The following is a 21,938-nucleotide window of genomic DNA, read 5'->3' as shown; positions in this document are numbered from 1 at the left end:
TACCTTGAATTTAAGTAACATAAATTAATTATTTACTTGTAGGTTATATAATAGAACATTGAATATGGTTTGCATGATATAAATAAATTTATTTTTAAATGACCTCTATTTCAATTACATAAATAATTTTTCGGAATTATGCGGGTTTTCTCAGATGAATTTAGTTATTCAACTTTCAAAATTATATGTAAAAATGTTTCTATTTTCCCCCCTGAATTAATATTAAAAGTCAATCATTAATGAGAATTTTATAAATGAAATCTGAATTTTTTAAAAAGATGTAGTTTAAAAGTTATTTGAATATTTAAATAAAATTATAGTGTAAGTCCTTCTATATTTCTAACAGATTAATAATATATTAGCTGATACATTTTTTTCACAATATTAATCTTCATAAAGATTAAATTTTAATTTTTTTTTAATTAAGTGTAGGAATCGAGAATCAACTTGAATGTTGTGTAATTGAATATTTCATATAGTTTGTATAATTAAACTTTATTTATGTTTAAAATACCCATATTTCAGTTATGTTATTTTCCAAATGTTTCTGAAGTTGCGAAATGAGTCTCTGAATACAATTTTCAAAACTACCAGTAAATATGTTTTAAATTTTCTATAATTAGTTAAAAAGGTTATTATTAATTAAAATTTTCATAAAAATAAAAAGTTTGAGAGTATTAACATAACCATTACAAGTGCAGGGTGCGCCATCTATATGTGGTCTTTAAAAATATTGAATAACGTTGACAGATTTCAACCGATTGGCGTCGTCAAACACATTTTGGAAAGGTTATTGCATTACAATTTTAACCATGGATCTGTTCATGTCCACAGAACGCGCAGAAATAGTGACAATGTTCATTAAATGTAATCGTTCAGTTGTTGCGAAACAGCGTGAGTGACGTCAAAAGTATAGCGGTCGTTCTGAGGTCGCCCGATTTAACGGCACCGGACATTTTCTTGTGTGGATTTTTGAAAAACAAAGTGTAGGCCAACAAACCGAAGACTTTAGATGAGAATAAGGACAATATTCGAGATATCGCCCGAGATGCTAGCAAATGTCATGGAAAATGCCAGAAAAACAGCTGAATCTTGTATCAGCAAGAAAGGTGGTCATTTGATCGACGTTGTTTTTGGAAACTGAATGGAAAAATTGTAAACCTTCAAATTTGATGAAAATAAATAGTTTTAAAAATCTATTGAGAATTGTTCAAGATATTCAACATTTCCATTGACCACATTTAGATGGCGCACCCTGCATTTTTACAAGGAAGCCTTATAATATCTTACACACTATTCGCTTCATACAGTCTTAAATTATTATTCTTATTTCTAAACGCTTGCGACTTTGCCCTGGGCTTCCATTTCATCTTACCCGTGTCAATTTCAAATTTTAACTCTAGTTCGCAACACTACTACGTAACTCTCCTTCTTTCGGAATCATTTTTGGGCTTTTTTTCTACTATCCTGTGCAACCATCTTTCTCTCAGATCTTCTAGCTTCTTTATCCATTCCTCCCCCGTGACCATTTTCATTAAGAATCCATTTAATTCTCTCTTCTATACTCTCCCCTCCCCTTCGCCCCTTGTACACCTCTCTAACACATGCAACCATGTTTCCTGCTCATACCTACATTATCTACAAACATTCTCTTCTTCATTCAACCAACACCTGCATGCTCTTAAACCCTCTCCTATTCTGAATCTCACTACTCTATTCCATTTGCTCTTCTTTTTAATCTGTTTCAGGTACTCTAGTTCCCCCTGCCCGTTAACCATTCTATACCAGCTGTTATACCTTGAATCTGCAATTTTTTCCCATCTTTCCTCACCTTGCCTTGCCTTCATCTCTTCCTCTATTTCCTCCCACTCTGTACCCCTCTCATGTATACCACATGCACTCCTCACAACATATCCCTCCTCCTCTTTATCTATGATATGGCAGGCACACGCTCGTGCAATTTTTCTTCAATCTCCCCTTCTTAGTTTCTCTTCGAGGTTCCAGGTTCTTTTCACTTGCCTCATCACAAATTTGTCTCATCCTATTTCTCCCCTCACCATATAACCTGGGCAACTCCAGCTCACTCCCAAAATCCATCTTAAAAATCTCTCATGCAAACTTTCAATTCTCTTGTTTTCTTTCCATCCCCCGATTTCCACACCACAGCTTAAAATTGACAATACTAATACATCAAACATCCACACTATTATCTTCCACTTATTCTTGAACCTTCTTTTTTCTATACTTCATACTTGTCCCATTACTTTACTTGCGCCTTTCAATATCTTTCTCACCTACAGCTCGCTCCTTCCTTTTGGTTCGAACCAAAACCCTAATTAACAAAACGCATCCAATATTTCTACCACCAAGCCATTTATCTTGCATTCATACTCTAATCTACCTCTTTTATTTCTAAAACACATCATCTTCTTTTTCACATTCATTGTTAAACCCTTTTTTCTCACATATTCTTCGCACACTCTCATCAACAAATTTATACCTCTTTCATCATCCACTAATAGCACTACATCATCTGCATATGCTAGTGAATACAGCTTGCCCGTTCCTAATTTTGTCCCTCCTTTCCCTTTCATCTTCTACTGCTCCTCTAAATTTGCGAGAAGAATACCAAATAGAATTGGGCTCAAAGGATATCCTTGTCTGAGCCAACTTCCTGTCCAGAATTCCTCACCTTTCTTATCTCCCATCTTCACTCTTATATTAGTATCCAAAAATATTTTTTTTATCCTTTCTATTGAACTTTCGTCTACTCCTTTCTCTTTTATGGCTGCCGATAAGATCATCCTGTTAACTGAGTTAAATGCTGCTTTAAAGTCCGCAAACAATGCGCCTAGCTTTCCTTTCTTCCGCCCTAGGTTTCTATTGACTAGATAGTTGAGCACGTAGACGTTATCTATGGTTCCCGTCTTTTTTCTAAAACCCGTTTGGTTGTGTGGTATATTTCCCTCTTTTCCACCTGTCTTTCAAACCTCCTTCTAAGCGCTTCCTCATAAATGTTATATCCCGCGGACATGAGTGTGATACCTCTATATTCCTCCACCTTTTTGCTTTCTCCTTTCTTAATCAACGGGTCTACCAGCCCGGTCTTCCACTCCTTCGGCCGCCCTTCACCTTTCCATACCTTGTTGCAAATCCTCCAGATCTCTTCCCTCACCCCTAATCCTCCATATTCCAGTGCTTCATTTTCGAAGTATACTTCCCCTGTTAACTTGTTTATTTTCAACCTTGCAATCGCCTCTTTCACCTTATTTCTACTAATCTCAGCTTTTCTTCTCCCCAAATGACCATTTTTCACTTTATGTTCTCTCTTTTCTTGCTTCCTTATTTTTTTTCTCCCGAAATGTAATCTATTACGGTCTTCCCTATACCCGCGTACGTATATTCACTTTCTTTATCTCTTCTTGTATTGCCGTCAAAAATGAATCATCCAGCCTCTCTCAATATGTCCAATAGCCTCTTACCCTCCCGGTCCGTTCTCTTTTGTTTCGTTTTTCTTCTAAACACCTCCTTTTTCTATCCCATACTTCTCCCTCTTGTTCACCGATCCATACATTAAAATATTCTCCTATTAGGATCAGCTTTTCTACTTTCTCCTCTTTCCATTTCCTTATTGTTATCCATCCTCCCTATTCTCCTTTTTTCTGTACACGCATACTACACCCACAATAACTTTTCCTAGTTTTACTCTTCTAACCATTGTTCCATCCTTTTCTTCTATATACTTTCTCTTTTCTTCCTCTAACACCAGTTCCTTTCATACCTCTAACACCTGGCCACCCATTTCTTTCCCTTTCACGTGCTCCTTTCTTACAGTTTCCATCTTCCACTCATATCCTTTCGTTAATATTCTTTACAAGCATTTCAACTTTATCTCATCCACCCACGTCTCACTCATTATTATCACATCCCATTTCTGTACTTTTGCCTAAATACTTTCTCCTTGTTTTTTAATCTTGAAACGTTCCAGAACGTTACTTGCACGTCGCTTTTTTTGTGCTTATCTCCTTTATTCCTTTCATTCAGGTCCTCTTGCCGTTTTAAAATCCCCCGCGACCCTCGCATTCCCCTTTTCATGCTCTTTGTCCCCTTCGTTCAGTATCCGTTTCCTACTCTTCCTCAGTTCTTTTACCTCATAGTCCCAAATCTATGTATCTTTGTTCATCGATATCCTATCTCTGCCAATTCTTGCCCTGTCACCTTCACATCTCTCAGTCCATGCCTTTTGCTCGATTAGTCACTTTCCTTTCCTTTCCCGCCACGTCAGATTTTCTTTGATTCTTTCTTTTCTTCCTTTCAACGACTTCTTTTTCTGCATGATTTCATATTTGTCCTGCTCACTCCACAAGTTCACTAAAAACATACATTCTTTGCTCTTTTTATTCCCTCCTAGTCTTCCTAACCTTCCCACTCTGACTTGCGCGGCGATGTCTCTCATCACCTTCCTAATCTCTTCCTCTGCTCTTTTACTATCCACTTTCAAACCCATCACTATTATAATCTTTTTACTTTTCGCTCACTTTCCACTTCCATTCTTCTTTCAACCTCAATCAATCTCAAACTCTACCTTTCATTCTGCCCATGCTTGACCACCTCACACTTTCTCACTTCTTCCATATATCCTTTCTCTCCCTCTTCATATCCATTCTTTCTCATTCGCTTTCCTCCTATTTTCTATACTTCACAATTTATTGCACACCTTTCCTTTCTCCCCTTTCCAAAATTGATCCTATTCTTCCCGCTTTTGTCTCACTTTTCTAACCTCGCCTTTTACCTCTTCTCACTGTCTCTTCATATCAGTCAGTCTTTCGCATGTCTCATCCAATCTTCCGCAAGTCTCCTCTTTAAATCCTTTTATCAGGGCTTCTAACTTTATGAACATATCCCCTTTATCCCTATTTCTTTCCAGCATTCTTTTCTTTTGTCTTAACCTTTTTTAGGGCATTACCCCTCTCCGCCTCTTCGCTCACCTGCTCTCTTTTCCTTTTATCATCCTCCTTTTTTCCCCTTCGCTACTGATGCTCTCGTTGCTAATCGCGCTCGCCTGGTGGGCCTCCCGCGCCTATGCCCCCTTCCTCGTCTCAAGTCTGCCGAATCTTACGTTGGTACGGGATGCAAAGGCGTATTAAACGTGACATCCGCACTTCCCTCACTGCTTGCCTCGTCTACGCCGCTACCTTTTCTCTCTTTACTATCGCTATCCCTATTTGTTTCACTCTTCTCACTTAACTCGCTCTGCCTTCTTCCGAAATCACGTTGTGGACTGCGCATAGCCGACGTGACTCTACCCTGTTAACAGACCTTTAGCTTCACCTCCGTCTCCCTTATCAGTTTCTATCCTCCCTAGAATTTTAAAATTTTTTCCAAAAACTCGCCCTCCTACACTGGCTTCTTTTGACAATTTGTGTCTATTTAACTCCTTTTTCCTTCTTAGCCTTAGAAATCCTACTTACTGCCAAGAAACCCAGTATATTACCCAAACGAACCTAACCTTAAAATCAACTTTCGTTAATTTATGTATTTTCCGTTTGAATTTTCACTTTCTATCACTTCCTTCATTCACACTTGCACTTTAACCCCAGCACCCGTACTCACCATATCCTCACCATACTCACTCAACTTTTCAGGTCTCCCCAGCCAGAAAATGATCGCACTCAAAAAACACCATATATCCTATATCAGTATTGGAAACTGAAGCCTTTATTATTGATTCAAATTTTGAGTGACGAAATTTAAAAAAATTATAAATATAAAGTGAAAATTATCCTAATATTTCAGTTAAAATATTTGTTGAATGATTTTTATGTATTGAAATGATTGATTAATTATCAAATGATTATATTACAAACTAAACTTCCTGGAATAATTGCAAAAGATTATTAATAAATCGAAATATTGAAAAATCAAGGTATGAATTGTAAAGAATATAAAATAAAAATAGATTAATTGTTTTATTGAAAGTAATTGTTTGATATATTTTCTTCACAATATTAATTTACATGAAGATCAAGTTTTAATTTTTTTAATTAAGTACATAAATCGATAAACTACTTGAAAGTTGTGTAATTTAATATTTGATATATTTTGTATAACATAAGTTTATTAATGTTTAAGATACAAGTATTTGAATTATATTATTTGTGTGTATTTTTTGTTATTAATAATTCAAAATTTTATAAAAATACAATATTAAAACTATTTGAATGATTCAATGCAAACAATCATTTAATTCTTTTTATGTCATAAACAGAATGATTAATTATTGGCTGATTAATTTTTTTACGATTTCTATTACAATTATATGGTTTTTCGAAATATTTATAATGTTTTGAAATGATTATCTTAATTAAACTTTTAAAATCATATGAACATGTATTTTCTTTTTTACGAAAACAAGTATTGAATGCTATTAATAACTAAAATTTTCAGGAAGGAAGTTGAAAATATATATAAAGTAAATCTAAATTTATTATTTCAATAATAAAATTGTTCGAGTCTTTTTATGTTGTGAACCATTTAATTCATTATTAGCTGATCATTTTCTTTACAGTTTCTTCATATTTGTTTGAATTAGTGATAAAGGTTATTAATAAATTAGACGTACAGAAATACTGTTTCAAAATATAACGGAGAATATACAAATAATGTAAACCTTATTTGAATGTCTCGATAAAAATAATTGTTCCGTTGTTTTTATTTTGTGATTTGATTAATTAATTATCAACTGATTCTACTACAACAATGGCAATGGCAATATGATGAGGAAGGGGAGATCACATTCATAGGAAAGGGAGCAACAGTAATAGACTACATCTTGGCTGAAGAAAGAATGCGGCATATGATAGGGAGTATAAAGGTAGGGAATGAGATAGGGTCCGAGCACTTCCCGGTCATAGTTACACTAAGAAGAGGCGTCAGTCAGCGCGGCAGAGGGAGGAAGGAAAAAGGTTGCGAAAGAAACACGAAAATGGGGATCTGGGGGGAAGATAAATTAAAAGAGTTTAAACAAAAGATGGAAAAGGTGAAGGTTAGGCATGAAAAAGAGGAGGAAATAGACTCGTTAATTAAAAGGTTGAAGGAGTTTATTGAAAAGGTAAAGGATGAGCTGGGTGCTAATGAAGAAAGAGTAGGAGGAAAGAGAGACTGGTGGGACGAGGAATGCTGGGAGAGTAAAGAGAGAATAGAAGAGTGTGTGAGCAAATGGAGAAGAGGGGAAATGGAGAAGGAGGAGTATAACAGGAGGAAAAAAGAACATGAGAAGATGCTGGAAATAAAAAGACAAAGGGGAAAGGAAGAATATAAAGCAGAAGTAGAAAAAGCGATCAAAGAAGGTAGGGTGTGGGATGTGATAAATAGGGAAAGACGGGAAAAGAAGCGCGTTAACGAAAAAATAGAAATAAGAAATAGACGGATTATTTTAAGGATCTATTAGGGGGAGAGCAAAATAAGATCAAAGGGAAAAAGTTTAGGATAGTCCAAGGAGAAACGGAGAAATGGAACGAGATAACAAGAGAAGAAGTGGATGAGACAATAAATAGGTTAAAAAGAAACAAGGCGACGGGAGAAGATGGGATAGAGATCGAAGCGATGAAGTTTGCAGGAGAAGGGATTAGGGGTGAGATGTGGAAGATCTGCGACAAGGTATGAAAAGGGGAAGGTTGACCGGAAGAGTGGACGACGGGACTAGTGGTACCGCTTGTCCAGAAAAGGGAAGGAAAGAAGGTAGAGGAATACAAAGGGAAGAAAAGGCAGAAATTTAGGGAGAAATAAAGGGAAACTAGTCGCTTTGTTCGTAGATTTCAAAGCAGCGTTTGACTCAGTGAACGGAAAAGTGCTATGGCAGGCAATGAATGAGAGGGGTGTAGAGGAAAAGTTTGTGGAGAGGATAAAGGAAAGTTTTACTGAAACCAGGATTAGGGTGAAAATAGGAAAGAAAAAATGGGAGGTTTTCTGGACAGGCCGAGGTCGAAAGCAAGGGTACCCGTTGAGACCAGTGCTTTTCAGTATCCTATTGGCAGATTTAGAGGAAAAGCTAAAGGAGAAAGAGAAAGAAGCAACGGTTTTGGGTAATAGCAAACTATACTCTCTAGCATACGCGGACGATTTAGTTCTATTAGCAGATGATGAGAAGGGGATGAACCTTATGATGAGAATCTTCGAAGAGTATGTGGGAACAAAACTGAATGTGCAAGTAAAGTAATGGGCCAAGTATGGGGTATAAGAGATAGAAGGTTTAAGAATGATTGGAGAATGAGAGTCTGGTTGTTTGATGCGTTAGTGTGAGCGGTATTGTGTTATGGTGTGGAGATCTGGGGATGGAAGGAATATAGGAAAGTAGAGAGCATACATGAGTGATTTCTGAGGTGGGTAATGAAGGTTAGCTGGAGTTGCCCAGGATATATGTTAAAAGAAGAGTTAGGAAGAGAAAATACGGTTACTAGAAAAATTTAGAGAGCCTGGAGGCTTGAAAAGAAAATTAAAAGGGGAGAGGGAAGTAGAATTGCACAAGCATGTCTCGGCGAAATTCGGAACAATGAAGTGAGAGGTAATGTGGGAAATTCAAAATGGGAGGAAGAAAGGAGAAAAATGAGAAGGGTTTGTAATATTCAAGAAAGGGTTATAAAGTGGCAGGACATAGAGTTAGAGCTATTGGTTAAACAAGGAGAAGAGAGATGAACAAAGATTATAGATTCGAGGTACAATAGATGGTATATGATGGTCAAAGGGTTGACGGAACCAGAATATCTGCAAAAAATAAAAAAGGAAGAAAAATGGAGTAGGGTTGTACGGTTCAGAATGGGAGAAGGAGTGAGAGCATGGAGATATTGGATGGATGAAGAGGAGAATTTATGCAAAGTATGTGAATACGAAATGGAGTCATGGGCACATGTATTAGAGAGATGTGCAGGAGAGGAAGAGGGACAGTTGAGTGTGGATGAGTGTATAAGATGGATCTTGGATGGTAGTGGACAGGGAGTGATGTGAATGAAGAAATTGGAAGAAGTAAGGGAAAGCAAGGGAGTAGGGCAGAGTCAAACGGGTGATCCTGAAAAGGGACAGTAAAAAACGATAATTGTTTTCAATATCGTGGAAAATGCATTTTTTTATGATAAGAGGAAATGGAAGCCCTGGAAGCTCTCTTATTTTAGGAATTAATATCACTATTGTTACTATTGTTTATCCTACGTAATGCGAAGGAGTAGAATATAAGTAGTAGTTAAGATAGACTAAGGATGGAATTGTAAATATATGTACAGGGAGCGAAGGCCCTCAAGCCCGTAAAAGGGAGAGATTATATACATACATACATACAAGTAACATAATTTAATTATTTTCTTAAAGGTTATATGATGGAATATTGAATGTAATTTTAATATGAACAATTGATTTGTATTTACAATTATATTATTTCAATTAAATAATTTTTTAAATGATTTTGATGTTCTGAAACATGTATTGCATCAGCAAATCGAGCTTATTTCCAAATGAAGCTCCTGCGGTCGCTCTAGTTTCAAAACTTGAAAATGCTAACTAAACAAAATCACCTCACCCACTTACCGGATCCGACCTGACGATCGTAATGAGTAAATTAAACTCAGGGCATTCGAAAGAAGATTCTCGTAACGAAGAGAACTTCTTTCTAAGTGATCCACGATCTACGGCACCCATCTGCGCTCCTCAGAAACCGATCATGTTAACATTAAGACTTCAGTCAAATTATTAGTACGCGAGGTTTTTTTTTGTTTTTAAATTCGTCTCGTGGGTTGGACGTTAAACCACTCCATAAATTTTCACCTCCGGGGGTCAAATCGCGAAATGTAATATCAAGGGTAACGTTAGCTCAACCAAAGGAATTTTTTTTATTTCCAATCAAAGTATAATTTTGAAATTGGCCGTGACAGCGTCCGTGTGCGTGGACTTCACGTAATAGAAAAATTCACGGCGAGGAGTCTGCAACATTCCTCACTATCTTCGGTGTAGTGAGCAGACTTTAAAAAATGCTAGAGGTGAAGTGAGATACGAGTGAAGAGGTGCAGTGAGGTAAGAGTTATTAAAAATCGAGAGTAACGCGAAGAAGCTCCAGATAATACTTTAAATCCGAATCTCAAAACGAAAGTAAAGCAACTATTGTACAATATTCGAGATAGCATAATTCACCATATAATGAGTAAATTGTTAAAGGATTTGAAAGTATCGCCAGTAATTTAGGTTTTGCGTCCACAAAGAATTTTTTCTCAAATCAAGACTGTAGGAAGTCCAAGGAAAAGAATGAATGCATTAACACAAGAGGATTTTGTTGAGAGCTACATTCCAACACAGCAAACGTTAAAGAGCTTTGATCCAAAGGCAAGTTAGACAGGAAAAAGGTTACTGAGACGAAGGGAACAGGATAAAGGACTTATAACCAATAACGAAAATACATCGTCAGACGAAGGTTCGTCAGATGATGAAATAACCGAGGATTCTGAACCACCGGTCTTTAGTAAGGAACGAAGCATGTTCCCAGAGGTAGCGCCAGTATCTCCATCACCAGACAAATTTTAAGTTTCCAAAAGTGCTCCCCCTTTCAGTGATTCGAACTCTGGATCGTACGTGGCCGTATGTGTAGACGAATCCTGCATATATGACGCGAACGGAGAGCCACATGCTAGTATAGGAGTATGTTTTGGCGAAGGTAACCTACAAAATGTATCGCGACAAGTACGCGGTAGACAGACTAACAGCGTAGCTAAAATAGAAGCGGCAACAACATCTTCTGCCAAAGCATATGCAGCAGGGATCACGAAACTTCGCACCAATACAGATTCTAATTTTGTAATAGATAGAGCTACCCAAATGATTCATTACTGGAAAGAAAATAATTGGAGCACTAAGATTAATTAACCAGTTAAGAATCCAACAGAATTTGAAGACTTAGAAGAAGCACTTGCTTCCATTAAAGTGGTATGGAATCATGCACTTAATCACCAGGGCATCCAGAGGAACGAAATGTCCGACCCTCTCGCCAGTCAGAGCATTGAAAACCGCAATCATCATCATAACGAAATATTGGGGAAAAATTCAGATCGCTTAAAACCTAATCAAATGATTTTGGAAATAGCACCTATACCCGAAGCTGAAACGGGTAGTGACAGTGTAGAAGAAGAAGAGCCGCCTTCAAATGACCTGAGCGTAGACCTTCAGAAATCATTTTCTAAATTTGTCAAATCATTAGTCGAAAATCAATCTATGCTATGGTATCATGAAGGCATGGATGAGACTTGTCAACTTGCGTGTACAGCCGTATCGGATGCCTAATCGTAACTAAGAAAGACAAAACAAGGAATAAACAAAACCAACCCTTTCCAAAAGAAACCCTTTGCTAAGCGTTTGGTAACTACCGAGCACCTTGATAAACAAGCTCTCTGGGAAAGCCGCCCCAAAATAGGTCAGATCCTTGACATTCCCCATAGTCGATAGAAAACGTATTCAATAGTAGTAAAAAAATCATTTTGACGAAACCGACTGGGTATATTTTGATAAAGGATTAAAAAACTTAAACGAGCACTAGAGCGGGATGAAGTAACATCCGTGCAAAATTATTAGCAAATTAATTAAAAACTTAGAAATAATTTTTAATGTCAAAGAACTTACGAACTTTCGCTACGTTCGCATACAATACATTAGTACACGAGGCAAACCAAATATACTCCCTTCGAAATAGTATTCAAAAAGTAGGCCAACCCTCCAAGCTCTTTTCCTCAATTCGAAGAATTAAAAACGTACGGTTCGTTTCTTCGTGAGCTAATGATCATTAGAATTAAGGAAATCCAAAAAATCACACTGCGGAACTTAATTCAAGCGAAAACACGATCCAAGGAACGATACGATGAGAAAGCACGCTCTTTGAATGCAAAGAAGGGAGATTAGGTTTACATCATAAAGGACGTAAGAGAGGGAAACTTTGATACTCGAGGTACTCGAGTAGTCGGATTCAGGGAGAATAGTATTATTGCACTGCTAACACTCTAAAATAACCGTCTGTTGTTTAGGAATGCTGAAGTCGAGAACATACCGTTGCTAGCCTAGGCCCAGCTCCCAAAATAAATAAATAAACAAAGTAGTCGGGAATTTAAGCTCTGGCATAGACGATATACACTCGACTTCCTAACTCTAGACGAAAAAAATTAACATTTTAAAAACTTTTCATGAAAATTAGGTAAAGCTTTTCATCATGTGGTACTTAGTATTCCTGCCCTATATATGGCAGCCAGCCGAAAGACTACAGACAACAGTTACAGAATCACACCTTTCCAAGCAAGCACGGGAAGCTATTATGAGTATTCGTTGCCAATGAGACAAATGACCAGCAACTAGACAAGGCAACGTTCCTGCATGTGGAGAAACTACAAGTAGCATTAAAAGCATTTTAACTACACTTGAGTACCCAGCCTAAATATTGCGGACCACTTTCAGGGTATGAATGTTTAGCAACTATAAAGCAATACCACCTGGCAGCGAAGATTGAACCGGCCCATCGCCTTTGCCGTCAAGTAGGCGGAAAAGAACTACACCGATGCTGGGATTCCTTGGAGGCATCATTGTACCTGTAGCGGCTCTCTTGACCTACGAAGATGGCCAACATATCGAGTCGGAGATCGAAGACCGCAATATAGCAGCTGCAAAAATCTCGCACCTGATAGGAAAAAAGAATACATGTCATCCGAGCACAATTCGATGAAATAATTTTGTGAGCAAAACAAAATAAAAAAGACCAAGAAAAATTAGGAGAACATCCCATGCAAATGTCACATGAGATAGATACCACCGGGAAATCTATATGGTATTTAAATATCACCAAAGTGAAGGACAGAATTCTGCACTCTATCGAAGTAGGGATTGATGACTATATCAGATCAGCTGACAAATTTTAGATGTCATTCACGCCGCTAGGTAGGGAAAGCTGGATCCAAGTTTGTTAACATCGGAAAGTTGGAACCAGTTTTTCCGTGATGTCCAAGATCATGCTGGCAATCAAAATTTTCCAGTAAGAGAACCCAAGGTGAGCCTTGAAGAACTTGTTCAGCTGGCTGAAATAATTATAATTGCAAAAATAACTCAATAATGATACTGCTGGACATATCACTACTGCAAAGAACCCAGTATTCAATGTATAGGATACATTCAATCCCAGTAATTCTATTAGCCTCCGAAAAAGGCTCTAGTAGAGCACATATTCACCCAGAGCATTCTCACATTGCCATGGAGGAAGTACAGCGAACTTATCTTTTACTAAATGATCCAGAGAAAGAAGTATGCAAGAAATTAATAGACAAATATATTTGCATCAACAAATCACCCGTGTACAAAACAGCGATGAAAAAGTGCTGCGAGAGTAAACTACAGCTAAATCAGACTGAGTTTTTTTTTTTATCTATGCAAAATTCATCTCTCTTACCAAAACGATGACTACTAGAAGGCAATCAATATCATATGAGGATAATTATATTCCATACTGACATCCCTCGCTGCAGAAGTGAGTTGACCCAAAAGGCCCAGTTCAAAACTAAATTTATCCGGAGTAGGTCTGTTTCAAGTGGAACAAGGATGTGAATTAAAAATCAAATATATGACTCTGCCCAGCCTAAGGAAAACGAGTGGACTAACGGAAGTAGTGTATGCACGTGTATGTAGTATATGCTTAATTTTTCCAGAATATCAGGATTCCTGATGATAGATTACCCAAATAAGATATCCCAAGGTCCAGTAGTATATCCTTCTAAAAACATCAAAAATAAAAATTAGTCATTCAAATGGAACGAGAAAGCCCTTGAAGAGGTAGAACAGCAGTTCAACGAGATGAGCCTAAGACAACAAAATAAAATAGGAGAAAAATGCTTATCCATGGACCACATATTGGTTTAAGCGTGGTCCTCCTGGGAATAATTTTCTATCTGTTACGTAAATCACTATTGGCAGCCAGTTAACTATCATGGTGTTTACACTGCCAACGACGACGATATCTAGTGAGAGATGTCGAGTTTGCAGAAACAGCGACATCACCATCGACTTCAGAATGCAGAGTTGTTGCCACATCATCCGCTTTAGCAACAGAGAAACCTCCATGTTCCCCACCGATAAACCAAAATGTATTTGTAATCTCTCCGCTCGAAAATATAGGTGTAAAATTACCTGCACAGGAACTACAGCTGGTATAAATAAGAAACGAGTGAAAATAAATCACTTTTTTTGGAATGTTAAATTTCACCAAATCATCACTACTACAACGAATTGTAATTAAATAGAAATTTCATACATATTTCTATATAATAATCTAAAGAGGAAATTCAGTATATGAAAATGCTACCAAACGACTCTGTATAGAATTTAATGTATATGTATATTATTTCAATAAAATAAATTCTGGTAGTAATTTTTTTATTCTCAATGTTAAAATATTATACTCTTTACTAATTGAAAATAAAGTACACTGTATTTTAAGTGGAAAGCTTTAAATAAAAGAATGATCACGGCTAATTTTATATTATTACCTAATACTATTGGGAATGCTGAAAAATTCCAGGACTTTTAAATTATAATTGCCAGTTGAATTCCAAGTACTAGTAACTGAAGGTGTTTTACAACCACTCATGACTAAAATGCAGATATAAAAAATTTTTATATCCTAATTTTTAAATATGAAAATAGTAATCTAAACTTATATTTAATTAGTTTTTATCATACTATGAATTCTACAAAATAATGAAGATAGAATCAAAAATCACGATTCAACCTGTAAACTCACTTCATATGTATCTAAATTTTAGTAAATTATACTATTTTATTAAAACTACTTATGAAAGCGTAAGCTGAAACGAGCATATTTTAAAATAAAAGTACTTGAATTTTCAATACGCGCTGTGTTTTCTCAACCTAGTATACATATATATTATTTCTATTACATAATTCTTGCGCAATGCTATGTGCACGTTGTAATGAAAGCAATATATAAGGCGTTCTAATTACCTACATAGTTTCTGAGTATTTTCATAGAAATTAAATCCATGGCCAAATTATTCATGCTAACTTGCTATCGAAAGAAACATAAACTAAACATAAGTTTTCCGCACGATCGTTATGTTGAAATAAACAAAAAGTAGAGCACAATAAACGGACTATCGACTAAACGACATTATGCTGCACTTGAAAACGGCACTAAGCCGCTACGGTTTGAGGTTGACGAGACGCGAAATGAAATCTGAGACGCCCGCTACGTATAAATTTCAAGCACGCAAAGCGATGCGAATTTGTAATACCCTAAATAAGGTATCTCAAGTAGAAAATAAAATAGATCTATTCAGAAATTACAAATCTTATTCGCATTAAAATTTATTCTACTTATATAAAATAAGTATAACTAAGGTAAAAATAGTTTGCATGAGTATAAAAGCAAAAAAAAAGTTACATTTAATCATTTAAAGTTATCTGTCAAAAATTCTGGCCACGAAATGATCTAAAATCATCGGGGATGACAAACAAAAATTTTCGGGGTCGGTGTTACGTGCGTACCTACATAAAATTATTATTTTTGGAGCGGCTCTAAATTTGGAAAAATGAAAAGATAATTTGAAGAGAACTTATTGAAAAATCACAAATAATAAGAAATGAGAAAAGAGACAGAGAATTAAGAACGACGAATGGCTACCGAGAAAAGATACACGTATACTGCGCTTGGAGACATTGCAGCAAGGCACGGTTCACACTTAGACTAAATCGAATTTTCTTCACGTTGAAAAACGTACGTGCTCATTGCTAATTTCAAAATTAATTCTAAATCAGGGACAGAATCTTACAAAATTAAAAAAAAAACAAAAAATGTTAATGTACACATCACGTTCAGAAGAAATTTCCCTTTTAAAAAACCTTTTTATAAAGAATGCTCTCATACAAAGCATTTTTTAAATATTTCTACATAGGGACAGAGTGACCATTTCACAATAAGAAATCGTTGACAATCTGCAAATCGGTTTTATTTCCAAATGAAGCTCGCGCGGTCGCTCTATTTTCAAAATTTCAAAATGCTGACAAAACAAAATCAAAAGATCCACTAACCAAATTCTACCTGACGATCGGCATGAGTAAATTAAATTCAGGGTAGTCGAAAAGAGATTCTCAAACTGAGGAGAATCCCTTTGTAAGTGATCCACAATCTACGGGACCGGTCCGCGTTCCTAAGGCGCCGATCGCGATAAAATTAGGACTTCAGTCAAATCATGAGTACGCGAGGTTTTTCTTTTGTTTTTAAATTATTTTGGTGGATCAGGCGTTAAATCGCTTAATAAATTCCTACTTCCAGGTGCTAGCTCGCCGAATTAAATAGCATGGGTAGCCTTAGCTCCGCCAAAGGAATTTTTTTCAAATTTCAAATCAATGTATAATTTTGAAATTGGCCGTTTCGAAGTGCTGGTTCGTCGACTTAACGTGATAGAAAAATTCACGGCAAGGAGTCTGCAACATCCCTCACTATCGTCGATGTAGTGAGCAGACTTTAAAAAAATTTAGAGGTGAAGTGAGATAAGAGGAGTGAAGAGGTGCAGTGAGATAAGAGGTAATAAGAATTGAGAGTAACGCGAAGAAGCACCAGATAATACTTTAAATCCGAATCTCAAAACGAAAATAAAACAACTATTGTACAATAATCGAGATAGCGTAATTCATCAAATAATGAGTAAATTGTTAGAGGATTTAAAAGTATCGTCAGTAATTTAGGATTTGAGCCCACAAAGAATTTTGTGAGGTATACTATTAAATTATAAACGATGTGGCTGGGCGGAAACGCCTGATAGATATGTATATAATTATGTGTATTTAAGTTTCATTTAGAATGATTTTCGTATAAACTCCCAGTAAAAATCCCACGTCAATCTATAGAGCGTAAGCGAAAATTAAAAAATTATAGCTCTCAAATATTAAACAAAGAGATGATTCACTATTTTTTTGAGGTTACATTTTTTTAATATATGTGGGCAAATTTGAAGCTGTTTATATTTAATTTTTAAATTAATTTAGTTTTTAATATTCTTTTAGAAAACTTCAATTTTAAGAAAACGGCGAATCATGTCAGATCCTGTGCCACAAACAGATATTCTACATTCATATAACAAAAGATAGACGTAAAGCTGTTTACTGCTTTTTCTCAAAGGTTTCGAATTTATGATTTCAATCCTAGAGTCCAATCTTGTGGGTTTCTAAACATACTTCTGTTTTCTGCATTTGTTAGCAAAACGTGATTTTGTCGTCAAACCTAAGGATTAAGTCTAGGACCCTTCGGCAACTTTTACTGTACCTCAACCTCAAGCAGACCCCCACGAGGACTCTCTAATGTCTGGGTTTTTCCTCAAGCTGACCAATCAATTTCTACGAACCTCAAAATTTTCACCCACCTTAGATTTGGCAAAATTATATACACGCCCTTTGTTCTCCTCTGACTGGGCCTCGATACGGCTCTTCCAGTCAGATTTCTCTTAGCTTCCAAGCGAACAGCCTTGAGTCCCCGTCAGCGTGGTCTTTATACGTAAAGTTTCTTATGCATCATATGTTTCTATTACAATTTTCATGAATGGTTTATTAACTAGTGTGTATCTCACACCAGTGGTCAGTAATTTATTTCATTTTTTTCGCCTATAAACATTTTATGGTCCTTCGAGTCGGATTCTTTCCAACAATCCATGAAATTTGTCCGAAATTGCCTCCGCAACGTACAGGACAAACTCTTTTAAATACTCAGCGATTATTGTGTAAAATGTGCCTTCGTAACCAATGGTACAATCAGTGACTGTGGAGTGAAAAATAAAAACTGTGAACTTTGTGAAGTTTTCATGCTTCTTCCATAATCAGAATTGACGAAGGCAGACCAGCACCAAATAAAAGAAAACTCCCATGCACCGCGCTATATACTCTCAGCAGTTTTGAACTTTTACCTTCAAGATAGAAACATAGAGCCAGCTAGGATTTTTTATCTTCACCTCGAATTCAACATTCGGATCATCTTGACCTTTCAGGAAATTCTACGTCCGCCACCTATAATTTGCTCAGACCCAAGTAAGTCTAGGGAACTACCCTCCGTATACAATTCATTTCATTTGGTTTAGATTTCATTGAGTATCGGTGGGTGGCTTGTTCATTACGTCAAATTTGAATTAAAGATGTTTGAAAAAGAAAAAGAAGATTATGAGTCGGATCATATTTCTAAAGCAGAAAATATGATAACGTTAAAAATGAAACGTGGTTAAATAAAACGCTCCTTAACTTCTTCCGAAATTGCACTTTTGTCTATAATTGAAAATATTCATTTTGAAGTACTTATTCTCAATTAGAAAAAGATATTATAGATGAAGACGCTATAGAACAGCCCGATGTAGAGAGACTCATTTGAAAATCGATTTCATGCGATCGCCGCTCAGTGGTTTGAAACACCCAAAAAGTTGGTCAAAACCTCAATAAAAAAAATTTTATGATAGATTTTGTATGTGATAGTCGGTAAGCGAGATTCCTTCGCCATTGTTTCTCGAATAGCAAATAGATGTAGTGTCTACAAGACGCCTAGTCGCGTCTGGAAAACACCCTTGTTACATCATGCTCCGTGCAACGTGCTACAAGGAACGAGAAAAACGACATTCGAAATGCACTCAAAAATTGTCAAAAGTGAAAAAACGTTCAAAAAGAAGATAGAGGAGGCACGTCAAGGTTGGTAACATGTTTTCACAATTTACTTTGTTCAACATTTGCTTATAAGTTTCACATTAACAATTTTCCGAAAATCGTTCGAAAAGTTATGTTTCCGCGAGACTCCGCGTTGTTCTTAGATTAATAACTTAAGTAAAGGTCTTACTATCTGGAAAATTAAAAATTTAGGTGTGACTTTCTCAAAAAGGACCCTATAAATAGGGCTATCATATATAATAGGCTTGAGCTATTTCTCTAACACTGCGACACCGATCCGTTACTTTTAAGTTCGCTGCGGAAACACATTCGTTTCCCATTATAAGCACTAAATTTAAAATGCATGCTATATATCTATAATAAGAAATAAATTAAGAATACAAAAACGGCACAACTTCAAATTTGAAATCAGCGACCCCTAAAACATATGTATACTAAGTTTCATGCGAATATAATCGCAATTTTTAAAAAGTCTCCGCCATTTTGGGGCCGTCATTATGTTTTTGTAAAATCTGACTACAAATTTGGAATCAGCGACGCTAAAACCTACATACACCAAGTTTCATGCAAAATTGAGTCTTCAGGCTTTGACCATTTTTTTGGGTGTTTCAGACCACAGCGCGCCGGTCAATTTAGAAAATATATTAAAAATCACATGTCTCTTGCCAATTAGTCAAGTCAGTTTGGTTCGAATCAGTGTCAAGATTTGTGTCCGTCAAATTGTTAGACAGAAAGTCCACAATTTCAACTTGCTTCGAATTAGGCTGCGCCTATGCCTGCGACGGGCTCACAATCGGCAGATCAGGGCTGAGTGAACGAAACTAATTAGAACGAATCCAATCTAGTACAAAAATGAACACATTTTAATGACAGGTTTGAACACCCAAAGCTTCCAGCTCCTACTTTCCATGGGAGCCTTGATTTGTGGCTAACGTTCCGCGATTTGTTCAAATCCATGTGTCACGATAATCCTGTTCTTTCTCCCATTCCAAATTCCATTATCTCAAGGCCTATCTGAAAGCTGAGGCAGCGGACGTTAGAGCATCACTTGAAATTACTAGCAGTAACTATCAAGTCACATGGGATCTTTTAACAACGCGTTATGATAATTGCAAGTTTATAGTCAAAAGCCACGTTCAAGCTTTTATTAAAATCATTAGTGAAAAATTAAACAATTTCACTCGCGAAAAATGAGAAGAATCTGTCGGAAATACATCAATACTCTCGTTAAATTGTAGGATTTCATTTTCAGAACGCCGATCACTTATTGAAAATACGCAATCTGTTCAAAAATTAAAAGACTCTCAACGGAATGAGTCACCAAAAGAAAAAAATAACTCACAGTCACGGTTTAATTCTCGATCCTCTAAATCTTGCATGACTACTACTCTCGATTCCAATTCAAAGAAATCGCAAGTCTCATGTATACTTTGTAAGCGTACGCACCATCTTTATGCATGTAAATAATTTAAAATTCTGACTCCCCAAGAGCGCTGCTATATAGTTCGCAAAACATCGGTGTGTCATAATTGTCTTCTTACAAATCATCGTTCAATAGATTGTTGAAAAAGACCATGTCAGAAGTGTCGTAGACGCCATAATACTCTCTTGCATTTCAGTCAAGAAAGGCCCGTAGAGAAAAAATCAAACGCGAAAGAATCACCTTCAAAAAGCATTACTACTCTTTACGCAAGTTATCAGCCTCCAACACAAAGTCAGGTAATTCTCGGCAGAACGATCGTTGATATGTTAGACAGCACGAGTCAGTATCGTCTCTGTCGGGCCTTTCTATTCATGTTCTCAGTGCAATTCCATCTCTGAGAAATTTTCAAATTCTCTAGGTCTCCAAAAGAAACAAATGAACGTAAAATTAAAGGGAGTCGTAAACCTTTAATCCCAAGTAAAATACGTTAGTTCTACTTAAATCAAATCGCTCTACGAAGAAGTAGATCTTAATTCTCATTTTTAATTTTTCAAGAAATTTGATAGTTGAAACTTTGGGGTTTTCCTCAAACTGACCAATCAATTTCTACGAACCTCAAAATTTACTCACGTAAAGTTTCTTATGTATCACATGTTTCTATTACAAGTTTAATAAATGGTTGAATAACAAGTGTGTATCTTAAACCAGTGGTCAGCAATTTATTTCAATTTTTTTACCTACAAACAACATTGAAAAATTATAAGTAAATAAAACCATCCAATTCCATCAATATTGGAAAGATTTAAGGAGATTAAAGAAGATTTTGAAATTGCAAAAGATTTTTGAAAATGCAGATTTATGTGAAAGTAATTAACAAAAAGAAACCCAGACATAAAAAATGCAAACGTCTGGATACTAATGTTTTTTTGAAAAATTAAAAATTGCAGACAAAAAGTGTGAAAAACTGAATACTCATATGGTTAAGTATCACATGCCCTTAACTAAAATAACTTTGAAAGGTCTCAAGTGAATAAATATATTTTATTCAAGCTCCTAGGAAAATTGATGATATTTTGAGGTAACGTTTTACATTTTAAATAACTTAATAAAATTTTAAGAAAAATTCCAGTTGGATAGAAATATTCTCAAGATTTTAAGATGTATTGTCTACATTGCAAATATTTTATAAATGTTAAGCATTTCCGAACATTCATAAAATATACATAAATTCTGTAAAACTTCTAGAATTCAGAAAAGGCTTGAAATTCCCTAATAACTTGTAAAATTCTGTGAAATAAAAAAAAATATTTTTTAAATTTTCTACATTCTTTTTTTGACACTAATTAAATTCCGTTCAAGTTTTCCATCATAATTCTCGCGCAGGTGCTTCTCATGGGTGCCGTAAGAGGGAGATGAACGGTGGGTGAACTTAGTTTTGGTTTCGATAAGGGGCAAAACTGTTCAATTTGTAATTTGGAGGTAGAAGAGATTCTTTTTCTTTACTAGTAAAATGCCCGATACACAGAGAGGTTCTAACATAGTTTTTTGGACCAGGGAATGGCCTTAAAGCCTCTGGAGCCTTCTGGATCGCGCTTCTAAGCTCTCCCGATAAAAAAGAACTTTGTCGCGTTGCAATGTTTTTACTTGAGAGTTCTAAAAATCAGAAACCTTGTGGTGTTTTCCTAGCTTAATAAGTCTATAACTGTTTGTAAAAGCTAACTAACAAGACTTTCATATTTCACTTTCTTTGCATAGATCTTAAAACATAACCAAATATCGCAGCAGAATATCCCAT

At 36.0% G+C, this 21,938-nt stretch overlaps 1 protein-coding gene across 1 annotated transcript; it reads right to left on the bottom strand.

Annotated features, from left to right (window-relative positions):
* Positions 1-2,597: 2,597 nt before the first annotated feature.
* Positions 2,598-5,289, bottom strand: LOC117169780. The gene is made up of 3 exons (XM_033356287.1): positions 5,120-5,289; positions 2,991-3,383; positions 2,598-2,934 (listed from the first exon to the last, which is right to left on the bottom strand). The coding sequence occupies exons 1-3, from the start codon at positions 5,287-5,289 to the stop codon at positions 2,598-2,600; spliced, it is 900 nt and encodes a 299-aa protein (XP_033212178.1).
* Between the last annotated feature and the right edge of the window lie 16,649 nt (positions 5,290-21,938).

The sequence above is a fragment of the Belonocnema kinseyi genome, chromosome 3 (genome assembly GCF_010883055.1).
Source record: "Belonocnema kinseyi isolate 2016_QV_RU_SX_M_011 chromosome 3, B_treatae_v1, whole genome shotgun sequence".
NCBI lineage: Eukaryota > Metazoa > Arthropoda > Insecta > Hymenoptera > Cynipidae > Belonocnema > Belonocnema kinseyi.
Note: the sequence above shows the minus strand (reverse complement) of the source record. Positions and strands in the feature narration are given on the sequence as shown.